This window comes from Pipra filicauda, unplaced genomic scaffold, assembly GCF_003945595.2.
Source record: "Pipra filicauda isolate LSUMZ 115617 unplaced genomic scaffold, ASM394559v2 scaffold37_size4185640_pilon, whole genome shotgun sequence".
Taxonomy (NCBI): domain Eukaryota; kingdom Metazoa; phylum Chordata; class Aves; order Passeriformes; family Pipridae; genus Pipra; species Pipra filicauda.
Genome location: NW_024104509.1, coordinates 2662831 through 2677679, shown reverse-complemented (window position 1 = coordinate 2677679; position 14849 = coordinate 2662831). Strand labels below are relative to the sequence as shown.

The following is a 14849-nucleotide window of genomic DNA, read 5'->3' as shown; positions in this document are numbered from 1 at the left end:
AGCACAGTTGTCTCTAAATTAGAATCATTATGATGTATTTTGTCTTGTTAATACATGCAGAATTTACACGTTTTGATTACTGTAAATTCTTTAAGACTCTGAATCCAGGCTTTTACAATATGTTGCCCAAGCTAACAGTCCTCACAGCAATATTTGGAAACACAAGGGAAAAATAAATTGTATTATGTTTGTGCACACACATATGTGTGTGTGTGTGAGTGCACATGTGTGTCTGTAAGTTGCCACAAACAGGATGTGGTAATGTGACTTATGTTGTTCTAATTATTTGATTTATTAAGCAGGTAAAGTAGTCTTTCAAACAAAACAAAACAAAACAAAACAAAACAAAACAAAACAAAACAAACAAAACAAACCAAACCAAACCAAACCAAAACAAACCCCAAACAAACCCTTCCTACTTCTTTATATAGTACAATTGCAGTAAATTAAATACTGCTTCTATGATTTTAAACACATTTTCTATTGTGAGAATCCACAAAAATGCAAATGAAAATAATACATTGCATTAACATACATACCTGCATCAAATAATGCAGGTTTTAAAACTGAGACATATGCATAAAAGCATAGTGTATTTCATATACTTTAAGTGTTGTCTCAAGGGGACATATTACTTATTTTTGTATTTACATTTTGTCATGCTGTAATTAAATCGAAGAGGTTAGGTTAGAGGTTAGGTGTCTGTCATCAAAATATACACAAACTCAAAAAACTAGCATCAGCAGTGTGGTCTGTCTCTCATGCATGGTGGGCCATTTAACTGTCAAATAGTGATGTATCCATTAAGAAGTTATTTCCAAGGAGGTGTTTTCATTTAAACTGTTGTCTGATCTGCTGACCGATTTATGGCTTGGTTGCCTGGTAAGGGATCTGCTCATTGGTAGGGCTGTGGTAAGCTGTCACTTCTCCCTGTAAATGACGGTTGTTCCTCATCACTGACAAAATGAAAAATACAGCCCCAGTGGAGCAGTTTTCTGATAAAGGTGCTGAAGAGCTGCACCAGGCTGTCTGTTCTTAAAGCTCTCGATTATGTTTATGAGAGCACACGCTGACTTCATGTAGTGGGAATTACTGAAGATTTTAGCTATGGACAGAGGAAAGAAAGATGTATTTACGGAAAGAAGACCATGACCTAACACTTAGTAGTCACTGTGGAAAAAATAATGTCTTTGAATATAGTGAAAGTTTATTTAATGTTTGTCAATATATGGCTGTGAGTACCAATTGTCTTTGCCTACTTTGATTTTTTCCGATGATTTCCACCCCCCCCCCCCTTGAAAATACATATTTTTTAGGGACTCAGGAAAAAGAGATTGATATTGTTTAGTTACTCAACACACAAATCACTATGCCTTTGAAGAAGGACTTGGAAAGGTGATTCTAGGGGAGAGAAGGAGTTTGGAAAAGTATATATTTTAAAGTATAAGAGGCTTCTTTCAAACTCTTATAGGCATATGAATAACTGCATAGTTAGTAAAAAAAAATATTCTGGCAACTTGGGCTTCAAGGGCAGCATTTAGTCTAAATGCATTCCAGTTTTACTCTGCTCCATCCAAGAGGATTTGTGCATAAGAACACTTTCAGTTTCTTTGTAGGCATTTCATGCTTTTCAGAGGTCACTTAATATACTATATATCATTGGACAATGAAGATGCCACATAACACACTGACCAAAGAAAACCACCATAACCTCCCTAAACATAGCTACCGACTATTCTGTAGAATTATTTAATGGAAAGGTGCTATAGGACACACTGCCACTCTCCTCCCCTACTTGACTTCCATTCTGTTCAGCTGTCACTGACAGAAGAAACCACTAAAACCTGTGCTCTTAGAAAAAAATATCCTTTCCTTTTTCAGTCTTCTATCTAGTCCCATGTACAGAAATATCCCTTCTCAAGTATGCTACCCTTGAGATCCTACTTACATAATGTGCAAGGCTGTAATCTGCCCATGCTTTGGGAGAATATTCAAGCTGATGAGGTCAGTTGCAGACTCAATCTCCTTGCTTGATCCATATATTTAAAGGATAATGGATTTTCATTCCTTGCTGATGCTGTAACACTTTTAATCCTGAACACATTGGCAAAGGTATTTGATATCTCCATCCTGCCACTATCCCTTTCAGTGTTTCTGTCCTGCCCTTCTAATGGATCTTCGTAATTCAGGATGATTGAAATTAACATTATAAGGAGCAGGGGAAAGTTGCACTACTCCTTTTTTATATTTCTGCTGAGGAAGATGGCTACAATGTACCACACAACTGTTTCAACAAAGCAGAATCCGGCACAGGGATAAGGACTATTTTACAGACTTGGAAGTAAACCAACAACACAAAAACTAGCTTTGACAACACTTGCAGGTATGGACAAATAGAAATAACAGCATAAATCCACACATATGTAAGAGCCTACAATTATGCTAACAGAAGCACTATTACTCAGGCATCTAAAACCACAGAGAAAGCAAGACAACTTGCTAATTGTGCCTTGTATGCAAAAAGTTCATATTTGGAGCGTACAAACAGGACATTCTCTACTGGCAGGGAAAGGGGAAGGCTCTGACTGAAAGCTCATGCAAAGCAGAGATAGGATCTAGCTACAGAAAAGCAATAATAACATTATTTTCAACCTACCGTCCATTGGACTCTTACCTTTTTGACGTCCCTGACTAGATGATGTAGAGTGTTGGATGGTCCATGTCTCTGCAAAGAACAAATGAAGGAAAAAAAAATAATTTTGCATTGTCCAAAGACCCAAAAAATGTAAATATAAATGTAAATCTTTCTCACCTTAGTAGTTTAGAAATCAGGGAGCTGAGAACACTTCAGTTGTACAGTGTTATCAGTTAAAAAAAAAAATCAATCACAAGATTCAATTTAATCTGAATTCTCTTTTGTACAAAACCCTTCCATAAGAAACCCCCAATATTGCCATACTGGATGAAAATCAAGGCCCTATACACCAGATTAGGCTCCTGGTTTAGACAAAGCTGGAGCACAGCACAACATGCACAGCTGGGAAAGAATGGAAGGAAAACAGCTGCTCTAGTGTCAGCCTTCCCGCACTCAGGACCTCTACTCCCACTGTCGGTGGGTCACAGAGATCCTGAGCCTGACATTGCATCTAGGCTGTCTCATCTGAAAGCCACTAAGTGCACGGACAGTCTGTGAAATTGTCCAATCTTCTTTCGACTCCACCTGACATTGCAAAATTATATCTTATTATTATATCTTATATCTTACTTTATTTTCTGCTTTGGTTTTGACTGTTGATGATATTTTAAGAGACTTTTGTGAGACATCTTCTTGTAGCTGATGCTGGATGAGACCACTGCTTAAGTGCAGAATTGATGTTTCCATATATGCATTGCTCTGCATCTGTCAACACTTAATTTTATGTAACCCCATGTCTAAGCATGATGAGACTTTTCTTATGCTGCTTCAGATTTTCCCACTCTGAGTGAATCTAAATCATCTGCAAACATTATTGTCTCTTCAGTAGTTACCATTTTTCAGATCATATCTGAACAGATTTTTCTGAAACCATACCGTCAGGAGTCACATACATCATTCAGTAAGTCCTAACTTGCCAGTTACAATCTTTCAGCCAGTGACACCTGCCTAAATCTCAGATCTGTCCTACTGGAATTACAATGGCAGGAAATCAACTGGTACTGTGTAGGGTTTAATCTATGCCCTAAAAAATCTGTGATTTTTTAATCACAGATTAATCACATTAATTAAGTGGAAATTAATTAATTAATTAAATTAATTAATTAATTAAGATTAATTAAGATTAAGTGGGCATGTTACATTATTTGAGAGACAAAGCTAAGTGATAATGGGAACTTAGGGAAAACTTTTGCCTTGTGCATCATCATGTCATTATAAAACAAGTGGGAGCTAGAACAATGAACATATAGAGAGAGAAAATTTGCCTTAGGTTGGCCCTACCGTATTGTACAGTTCCTCTAGCCGGGAGATGGTGAGAAAACGATGCATGCTTACTCCATTTTCTATGAGTAATTTCACAAAATCCACTCTGTCCAACACCAGCGCATCCAGCATTGCTTGCTCAAGGGAGCCCACCTGCAAAGCAAGTGATTAACTGAAGCAGTTCCTCAGCACAGCAGGCCTATATCCAGCTGGTTCAGCCACCCTGGCACAAGCAAGGAACACTGACAAAATTCTGAGGGTTGCTTTGCTACACTTAAAATGGGATAACCACAGTTTTAGTCTATAAGGGTTTCCCTGGCTCAGGGCTGCACTTCAAATACGAATGTCAGAGTGCTAAAATGAAAATACTTTAGGAAAACCAGATTAGGATGAAGGAACTGGAGCTCAGAAAACTGGTGACCACACCTCCACCCTATGCACTGTCTCATTATTATCTTCATTTCTTGTTTTCCTGTCAAACATTTTGTTTATATTGGATATATTTGTTATGTGTATATACGCACCCTTTAATTCTGTCTTTACTAATGTTTTCCTCTGTTTGTGGTGTGAAAACTCAGGGAAACTTGGACACTCAGGAAATGGAAATAGCTTCATAATTTGCATTTCTTTGAAGGGCCAAATGCAAGAGGTCTTCTTACAAAAAACCTCTTCTTTTTATTTCTTGTAGGTCAGAAGGTGTTAGAATGATGAGAAATTATCTCACACTTCCAGCTTTTAGCTTGCAAAATGATTGCAGCTTGCTGCATGTATGCAAATTTTTGCTGTAATGTGGTGATGAAGAGAGAACAGTAGGGGCAGTTTAGTACCATTAAAATCCCTCCTATGTTTTGATGCATTCTTATGTCCAATATGGAAGACAAGATAAATAGTTCTATTCACTCCATAACTGAAAATGAAGGATTTTTGAAACTAGCTTTAAGGGGCAGCAACTTTCAGAAGCTACATTTAAAGCAATGATATTTAAACAGAAGCTTTTCCTATTGTTATAATTTTTCCATGGGGAGTTGTAAATGCTCATGTAATGATAACATATGAAATTTTAATGACTAGGATGGAATAAGTGCTACAGTAGTGAATGTTCTGATAAAGGAAATAAAGGTAGAAATAGACTCCTTCTAGTTTTTTTGGATGACTTCTACCACTGTAAAAACTGCAGCACAGTTTGGGAGTTGACTACTACTGTGCCCCAGGCAGAGGAGTATTTATTTACAGCCCTATGACTCCTCTTCCCCTGTCTTCCCCGGGAATGGTGTTGGCCAGGGACCCTGCCACTGGAGCACAGATGTGAGGTAGGCAGGTTGATGCAGAGCAGCAGTGGGCACAGAATTAACACCACATGAGGTCTGGGGCACAGCCCATCCGTGATGGCACTGCTGATCAGCTCCTGTGATCGTTCTGACCCCCAACATTTATGCAGCCTATTTTTGGCATCAAATCATACTAGAATTCAGTATTTGCATATAGAAGCATATTGGTGGAAAAGCAATGTTTTGCTTTTCCTTTAATTTATAGCCTAGCACTGAAACATGGCTGTACACAGACATCAGTTTTTCTCACTTGTAGAATCATTGCTTGGCGGTATAAATCTGGTACTTTGCGTTTTTTTTCAAAGATGTGGTTTCCCACTGTTAAGGTGTCGCTAGATGTCACCATTTCCTTGGACAAGAAAAAACACATTAACGTCTCTGTAACTGTGCCTGCCTTCAGCAGCTGTGAATGGGAACCGCGTGTTTGGCTGTATTTTAAATTGTATTAAAACCACCACTGCCAACAGAATGGATGTACTGTAGCGCAGGGTTTAAAGTGTTTCCAGTAGAAGATGCTGTATATATGTATATACTGTACCGGCCACTGTTGCCCGTAAATAAAGATCTGACTGCGAGCGATGTCTACTCTGTTCCAGGCTAGTGCTAGGCTCAGCTGGTCGGGAGCAGATGCGTTAGCCCCTTTGTATACAGATAGGGGTGCAGGCAGGAGAGAAGGAGAAAAAAGAAACAAGACATTAGACTCATTATGCCATGGTAATTTCTCTTTTGTCAAAAGTCTCACAATGTCCCTGGCATTTCTGCAACTGATCTCATATTAAAACAAAACCAAACATTCCATTGTCCCTGTAATAAAATACTGGTTCTCAAATCTGAATCTATGGTTCTCAGGTTGTCTTGTAAACATTAATTATTCCCTCATATGCCACTTCAAAATACAGCAGATACAGGCGATATTGGAAGATGCAATTTGTGGTAGAGTGAAATGGTTTCCCTCCTACCAGATAGGAAGCAAGAGAACAAGTCAGGAGGGACACTGACTGAGCTTCAGGAATACACACACACACACACACACACACACGTATGCACACAGGCACACACACACATATGCCTCTCGCAATTACAGGCAGATTTATCTCATACAGACACCACCAATTTCAGTAGTTGTGTGTTTTTTTGCACATCTTGTGCATTCCAACTTCATAAGAAGCATGGGAATTTCTCCTCTATCTTTTCGTACTGAGGGGTCTTAGTGGGAAAAAAATTCTATTCACATATGTAATAATCATGTAAGAAAGCATTCTATAAAGCTGGTGTCAAGGTATAATATATCCAAATTAAATAAGAAACTCTGCAGATGATAAGATGGGTTTGGAGCTGTTTGTTTTTGGGAGGGAGGATATGTTTTTCCCTGTAGTTTTAATGGACACTGTGGGACATTCCTGCCCTGCTGTGCTTTTTTAATATTTCATGGTTCTCAGCTGATTTGTAAAAATGAAACAGCATTTGTGCTTCAGTATTATAGGGAGAACTGGCCTGAATGAACTGATCAACCAAACAAATAAAGGGCCCTCTGACTTTTAACTACATATATGCTTGCAGTGGTTAGGTGATTGTATAAAGGCTTATTTTTTAAAGACGTCATACCTCCACTGTTTTTTTTTTTGTCTTATTAATTCTTATACTGCTATCATAGAGTGAGGATAAATAAAAAGCTTTTCATTACTTCAAAGCATTTCTGTCTCCATTTCAGTACTACTGAAAACCCCTCACTGTTCCAGTTGAAAGTGGACTCTGAAACTCGGGGCATGGAAAACATTAATCTAGCTGTTGAAATTCTCTGTGAAGACCTTAATGAAAACCTTCAGGAAGCTTAGCCTATAGTTTAATTTCATAACTTTCAACTTTGAAGATGTTGCCAAGTACTTGTCAATATCTACAGCAAATGTTTGGGAGATGGCCGACTGTAGATCATCCAGATCACATTCATACAGAAATGAGCTCTGATAAAAAGGTAGGCAGTGCAGGAACAGAACAACTGAAATAAATGAAGAAGAAAAAAAAAGTGAAAATATTTCTGTGATTTCTGTGAGTAAGAAGTAACAAGAAGGCCCCCTTGCATAAGACACAACTTCTCATTGCTATATACTACAACACAGACAAAAGCTCTCACAAGAGACCTCATGGGTGATGCCAATGACATCTGAAACTTTTGGAGTTTCTTACATGAGCAACACACAACATTCAAGAACAGAAAATATTTACCTTTGGGAAGGGCAAAAATGTCTCTACAGATTTATTTATTAAAACAGAAAAAAAGTACCCACAGTGAGTATGATAGTATAGATAGTAGAAACTAAGTGCAGAGAGCAAATAATGTTCTTCCCTGTTCTGAAGCAAAAAAACAGATCTCATTGGATCTCCTCCTTTCCATCCATACGCCTGTAGAAGAAGTGAGAGCTTCAGCAGGTGCTCAGGCAAGATCTCTGGTGAGCCATTGAGGAGGCACATGGGGCAGTGATGGTGATCCCACAGCCTGACACATTTTGCACATGCTAATTTTGCACATGCGATGAGGGAGCTCCACTTCCTCATTTTCCTAAACTAACTGCAGCCTACAGTCTGGGTAGGCAGGGGTGCCACCTGGTTAGAAACCAGAATTCTGGATCAAGAGACTATCAGATGGTCCTGGGGAGAGAATTGGGCTACTTACACTGCCCTCGGCTCAGCCAGAGGTCAAGCGAAATCACAGAGGCTTCAGGTGAACAATTTCTGAGCCGTAGCAGGGAGTCTTCTCCTGTTTGTGTCAAGTGACCCTTGCAATCCTGGGCCTTTCTGAGCTTTAGGAAAGATCCAGCTGCTGAATGAACACAGGGCCTTCTGGTGCCTCTGATCATATGAAGGAGCAACTGGCATGGGGTATGAGATAGTGCCTGCTCAGCAGTTCATCAGAATTGTTTTCTTTGAGCAGGCTCATTGCTCAAAATACTGAGCAGAGGGGAAAGCAAGCCATAGTGCAGCCTCTGCCCTTCCCATTTCCCTCAATGGTGCTTAAGGGTGACAGGTTTTCCTGTGGGTGCAAGTGCAGTCCCAGAGTTGAGGCTCTTCTCAATGCTTGTTGCCATTATAGTTGATTACATTGTCTTGCAGAGCACTGCAGACATTTGACAGCTGATAGAAATGCATGGTTTCTCAGGGCGATTTTGTACTTCAGGTCCAAACCAGTCTATCAGCTAGGGTGTAGACAGGTCTGCATGCTGGGTCTCTGATGCATGTGGTGGGATGTGTGATTCTAGAGTAAAGTTTCTTGCTGGAAGGCCCTTGCATCCTTCTCCTCTTTCCTGTCTTCCCTGTGGGGTTTTCAGGTGAATGTGGATTACACTGATGTTACTTAAGAGGAGAAGGAAAATAAATGCTATAAAATTTTGTGCAGAGCAGCATATGGGCTGTGGAGGCCTTTTAATTGATTTTATTCTAAGATGGAACTGATGACCTTTGTCTCACATGAAGAAGAAAGTATTCAGGTTATTTTAGGTGGAATTCTGCCTAGTATTAGGAAATATGAATAATTCCATTGATATAAGAAAAACTCCCCAGAAAAAAAGTGAAATGGGCTTTCTTAAGACACTGTCTCCTTTCAGTCATTTCCTTGATTGCATTCAGTGCCACAGTACACGAATTTGAGTCAGTAAGAAGAATCCAAAAAGTGATCTCTCCAAGGATGCATCTCACTCATGAGCATCACTGTAATGTACCCAAATCAAAGCCAAAGGATATTCGGGAAATAAAAAAATAAGGTGGAGTTAATAATCTATTGCATTGTATTATTTTAATTCTTGTAGCTTACTTACTGCATCCAATAGTGTCTTAGGTAAAATGACTAATGTCTCTGTAATATTTACTCACTATCCTGGTATCTGGCTGATTGTAAGATATGTTTCTCAAAAGAACGTTTTAAGACTATGACTAATGTCTACAGTGTGACTCTTCCTCACTTTATCTGCTCCTAGAAGAACAGTTACATTTGGGATGCAATGCACTGATTCGGCAGTTTTTGGTATAGATATTGTGGGATATAGATGGACTTCTGGGACAGCTGTTAGTTCATGGAGATGGTAACTTTATGTTCTTAGGCCACTATCCAGGAGTGCTTGGTTATCTTGCATAGATTCTTCTGATAAAAAGTCACATGGTCTATTCACAATATTTTGGACCCAAAATGCAATACTCCTTGATGACAAAGCCTGGGACCATAAACTTGCCTCTCTATCCTAGGTTATCCAAGGTACACTTCAGACAATGAGTCTTGTGCCCTTGCAGGATACCAGGTTACTGAAAAGGTTTTATATACTTATTACTACAGGCTTTTATACACTGGCTAAAGCTTACTGTGACCAATGTAAATCTCTAAATGATTCTCTGGGAATAGCCTATGACCTTAGTGCTCAGGAAACCAGAAAGCTGAAATGACACAAAACTGATCTACCCAGACAGAAGTGGTTGTTGGACACTCAACTCCACAATGCATCTAAGCATGTCAGTGTCCTCTTTGAATCAACATCTAAAGAAAAGAATTAGATTAGGGAAAATAGCAATCCTAACGAACTTTCTGCTCTGTGTCTCAGCAGGTCCTAGCTGTCTTCTGTTTCAGCAGCTGTTTGGTGAAAAGGCTGGGTCTCCACTGCATTTTCTACAAAAATCTCCCTGGCATTTAGCAAATCAATTGACAATAACAAAGCTGATAGCACAAACAGCTGTAAGAGCAGTAACCAGATATCTGACCTAGCTCTGAAACCTGTTTGTGTCTGTGATTTCATGGTTGGCAGACTATTGCACTTTCTTCCTCGACCATCTGATACTACACGATGCCTATTCGAGGGGCATGAATCTTGATTTATTCACAGGTTGGAAAAGTATGCAGAGACATCAGATTTGCATTAGCCTGACAAAGGTAATCTCAGAGGGTTACACTGCAACAATGTTACTATGCATATACCACACAGCACCTCTTACCCAGTGCTAACAATTGCACTGGGAAGGCTTCTGGAGCACCATCTGAAACGTAGCTGGTGCTAGTCTGCTCCAGACGTTGCAACAGCTTCGTGAACTGGGATCTTTCATGCCACTTCAAAACAAGTATTTTTTTAGAACATCTCCATATGCTGTCTTTAACTTCCCTGTCTTAATGCCTTCTGCTTAGCTAGCAGCTGCAAAAGGACAAAATTCATTACGATTTGAGTTCCAACTGTTCAAGCTAAGAGAGCACAAACAGTTAAACTGTATCAATAAATCTGCCTGCTACAAATTCATGCCATTGGAAACTTACTTCCCACGTTCGCATTTCTCTCAAAATTAAAAAAAAAAAAATGAAAAAAATAGAGGAATTCACAAACCATATGCTGTTGTGACATCCATGCAATGTAAATTGATAACCACTTTGGATGCCGTTCTGTAGTTTATTGGAGATCATTCCCAATAAGGATAGATTTGCCGACAAGATTAAACAAGTTACTCATGAAAACAAACAAAGAAACAACATGTGATGCAGGGTTTGGGACCTGCCGAATATCCTGTCCAAGACAGTTCCTGAATTGGTAGTGTGTCTGGTGTGGGTTTAAAAGAGACCAGTTAATCACAAATTTTACACAGCACATAGGAATGATACTTTGTGTTTCTCAGTCCTTGCCCCCCTCCTCCCTTACCAAATCACTCACACCAGGGTCGGACGGGTAATTAGCTGGTATGCTCCTCTTGCACTATCAAGAAGTGCAAATTCCTCATCAGTGAGACTGAGAAGAAGTTACAAATAATCACTCAGTGGTTTCATACTTGGTTCTTCCCCCTTTTTTTCACACACTGCTGGAGAGTAGAAAGAGACTAATTCTTAAATCTAAATTTAAGAATTTTAAGATAACTCAGACCCAATACCCAGATCAGCTTACTTATTTATTTTACTTATTACAATTATTGTTTTTTCTTTAATTATAGAGACATGTAAATGTGGTAAGTAAGTTTCCAATGGCATGGAATCCAATGGTATGAAAATTCCAATGGCATGAAAAAAATATTTTACTTATTACAAATAAATTACTTATTACAAATCAATAGACAAGTAGTTCAGCATTGCTACCTTAGACTTCCTGATTTGATCAAAAACCCCACTACCCATCAGCCTAATGGAGTATTTACAGAAGGTCAGTATTTCTTTCAAAGTGGGACAGAACCTTTGTACAGAGATATGAATAACTGTGTGAATAAGGACAGTTGACCTGCCTGAGACAAGAGATCTCATCTTTGCACATACTGATTAAATAAGGTTATCTGGACTTTTATGCCTTGTGATCAGAAGCCTCAGGCTAATCAGAGATGCCTGATAAATCCAATCTAATGAAAGGAGGTAATTTTATTTTACTAGGGGGACAATAGCACCAATTAGGCACTTGCAAAATGGGTATTCCAGATCAGAGAGGACTAGTCATATACTGAAACAGCAACTATAGAACAGTTGCTCGTGTAAATACTGCAAAAGAACATTCCAAATTGAAAACAATCCCTTGCAGGTCTACAATTTATTTTCTTCAGCTTCCAAGAGTCAGTTTTTGGAAGACTCCAGGAACCTATGCTGGGATTTAGATCTTGAAAATAAACCTAGAAAAAGTGGAATCACAACTTTAAGACATTTTGTGTCTTACTAGTAGAACAAGAGCAGTACTTTCAGACATTGTCTTAAGAACGAATGTAAAGGGAATAACTTTCCAGTGAAAGGAAAAGAAGGATTCAGTTTTATTTAAGATAAAAACGAAATCTGCAATTAAATTATTTCCTAAGGATAAAAAAAGAGGAATTTGGTGATGGATGCAACTCTTGTTCTTGCTTTGAATTAATTTATCTTTCCTTTCTTCACTTTGATTTATATTTTTTCTGTGTGAATGCAGATGGCTAAAATTCCTTACCTCTGGGTAGCAGCAGCAAAATAGTCATGTTGGCTGTAGGACAAACAACTGGTATCTTGATTGGAATGATCAAAAGAAGTGGAGTAAACAATACTAGAGAAGCCTAAAAAACAAAAGCTACTGTAGCAAAGTAAGGACAGCTCCTTTCCTTGGTTGATAGCTATCAGCTTTCAATCATATTTTTGAAGTCACCAGGACTTCTTTACTTTTCCTGTTCAGACCTTTGTTTTAAATGTTTGAAGTAAAATTTTTTAAATGGGATTAAAATTGCGCAGAAGGCAAAATACTATTTTGTATGGTTAGGTGAAAGTTACTCAGGCCTTCTCTCTTCATATAGCTTTTGTGAACCTGAACAGGAAGAAACTGAGAGGAAAACTGAGCCCTGGAACAAGCAAGAATAATGGTGATTACCTTTTGAATACTCAGTAAATCTATTACATTTTCTGTTGCGACTCAGATTCAGGTCTGACCCACCTGTACACTCTTATTCAGGTGAGGGGGTGATCAAGAGCATACTGACAACTAACTGTCGAAGAGTCTCATGAAGTGTAAGTTTTCCTAATTACCTTTGTAATTCCATTCCCTCATGTTTCTAAGATTGGTCCTTAATTTTGTTTGGTATGTCTTATTCTCTGTTTTTAAAATCAGTATGGCCAGTACTACATAGCACAAACTAGTCAAGACAGCAACAAGATGACCATGGTGATTGATGCATGCAGTTTGTGAAAATCTCTTTTGGGGGAATACCATTCAAATGGAAGGCCTACCAGTCATTGTTTAGGTGAGTACCCTTGACTGGGAAAATTACATGTGCTCTAGAGCCTTTAAAATCTCACCTGTTTCTGTATTTGCAAGCAGATACTAAATTATCTGATAATATAAGATTTTGAAGGAAGCTAAGCTAAATGGTGGGTCTGCAAGACCAGGGTCTATAAGGAACTGTAGCAACAGCAGATTTATTGTGAGAACTCTTCTAAGAGTGTAAGTGTAAAATGTAATGGCTTAGAAAGATTTAACAACCTGTCAAGCTTAAGATAAAAACCCCTCCTACCTCACTAGCTGAATTCTTAACTCTACCAGTGACGCTGGAAGGAATCCCACAACATTTCCAGACTTTCCTAGGATAACTACAAATAACTTTCTACTTTGACAATAGAGCTGGTTTTATCTAAATGGATGTTTTAGCTATCAAGGTAATCTAAGTCTGAGAAGTCCTTAGGCTGTCTTCTTGTGAATACTAACCTTTTCAAGTAACTGGTGGGGGGTCACCACTGATGTTTCTTGTGACACATTTGTGATTGTGGGTGGAGAACAAAAATTCAGAAAGGAATAACATCAGCTATTTAAACACTAAAGACAGAGCTGGGTTTGTATAAAGCCGTTGGAGTGACAGGTATACTTCAGTTTCATGGTATAGATTTGCCATCTTGATAGAATAAGTATCATCAATAAATGAAGGTTTCAGCACAGGACAGACAGACTGGATTGATACAGACTCAATGTGGGGTGAAACTGTTACCTTTTAGTAGTGCTGTCAGGATAGCTAAATCAATATCCTGATGTCCTTCAGATCCCATGCGAAAAACTGTGATCTGAAATGTTAAAAGACAATACTGTTACTGAAACCTGAGTAATTTTTAAAAAAAGAACACAAATCAGGGCAGCATCACTTGATTGTCAAAATGTCCTGATGGCTACAAGATGATCTTACTTTATATAGGAGAAGCTTATTAGACTAACATATCAACATTAACACATGAGTATTAACATATCAGTATTTTTTATGACATAAAATTTACTAGAGAAATTGTATTAATGATCATATGGGTAAAGTAAGGTATTTATTGACACTTAAAGGGTGAAATTAGAGATGAAGCAATATTTTTCTACTAAATAAAGACATTAGACTTCGTGTTCCCAATAGATTACAAGGAGGATTTAGGTATATTATAAGTTGTGGACCTGATGGATGGCACATGGCATTGAATAAATATTGTCAATTGAAATTAGCAATATACTCAGTGATTGACCTTGTGATTTCATATAGCAGTAAGTTAGATAAATAATCTAAGAATTATGCTTCTAGAAGGTCCAGAAACATTTTTAGCCATGTATGGTCAGTGACATTTCACTGTAAATGACAGGGTTTGAGGTAGTGAGTAAGATACACAATTCATAAAGAATAAGAATGAATATAGTGCATCTGCTCTTTCTATCCAGATTCACTCTTGGTTAAGACTGCACTGAAACATATAGAAATGTAAATCCCCTTGCTCCTTTTGTTGCCATGGCAATAGTTGTTCTTGGGCTTCTGCTTCTTGTGAAGCAACAGAGACTGCAGCTTTTTACTAGAGCCTTTCCTTTACTCACGAAAACTATGTCATCATTTTGATCTGAATATCTGTTATCTTGTTACATTATATTTTTTCTCCTGTCAGTATGGACTGCCTCAATTCTTTTATTTTTTTTTTTTAATAGATACCTTTAATTAGGAATTGTGTAAACGTATTTTATACCCATATTCAGCAACATATGTTGTTTCCATGTTCCTAGGCTGCTATTCATACAGCAATGTTGCACTGGAGCAGCATCTGGTATAGAGCAAACATCAGGGCACAAAGACCTGTCTACCATCACAGGGGAAGGAGATCT

General features: G+C 38.3%; 1 protein-coding gene across 5 annotated transcripts in view; it reads right to left on the bottom strand.

The window, feature by feature from the left end:
* The window catches only part of TRPM3 (transient receptor potential cation channel subfamily M member 3), a 386166-nt gene that overhangs the window by 52337 nt on the left and 318980 nt on the right, over nucleotides 1-14849 (bottom strand). For all 5 annotated transcript variants that reach the window (XM_027752172.2, XM_039384840.1, XM_039384841.1 and 2 more), the window contains exons 9-12: nucleotides 13717-13789; nucleotides 5825-5925; nucleotides 3977-4111; nucleotides 2675-2725 (exon numbers count right to left, since the gene is read on the bottom strand). In XM_027752172.2, the coding sequence (XP_027607973.1) occupies nucleotides 2675-2725; nucleotides 3977-4111; nucleotides 5825-5925; nucleotides 13717-13789 (360 nt within the window). The remainder of the gene's footprint in view (nucleotides 1-2674; nucleotides 2726-3976; nucleotides 4112-5824; nucleotides 5926-13716; nucleotides 13790-14849) is intronic.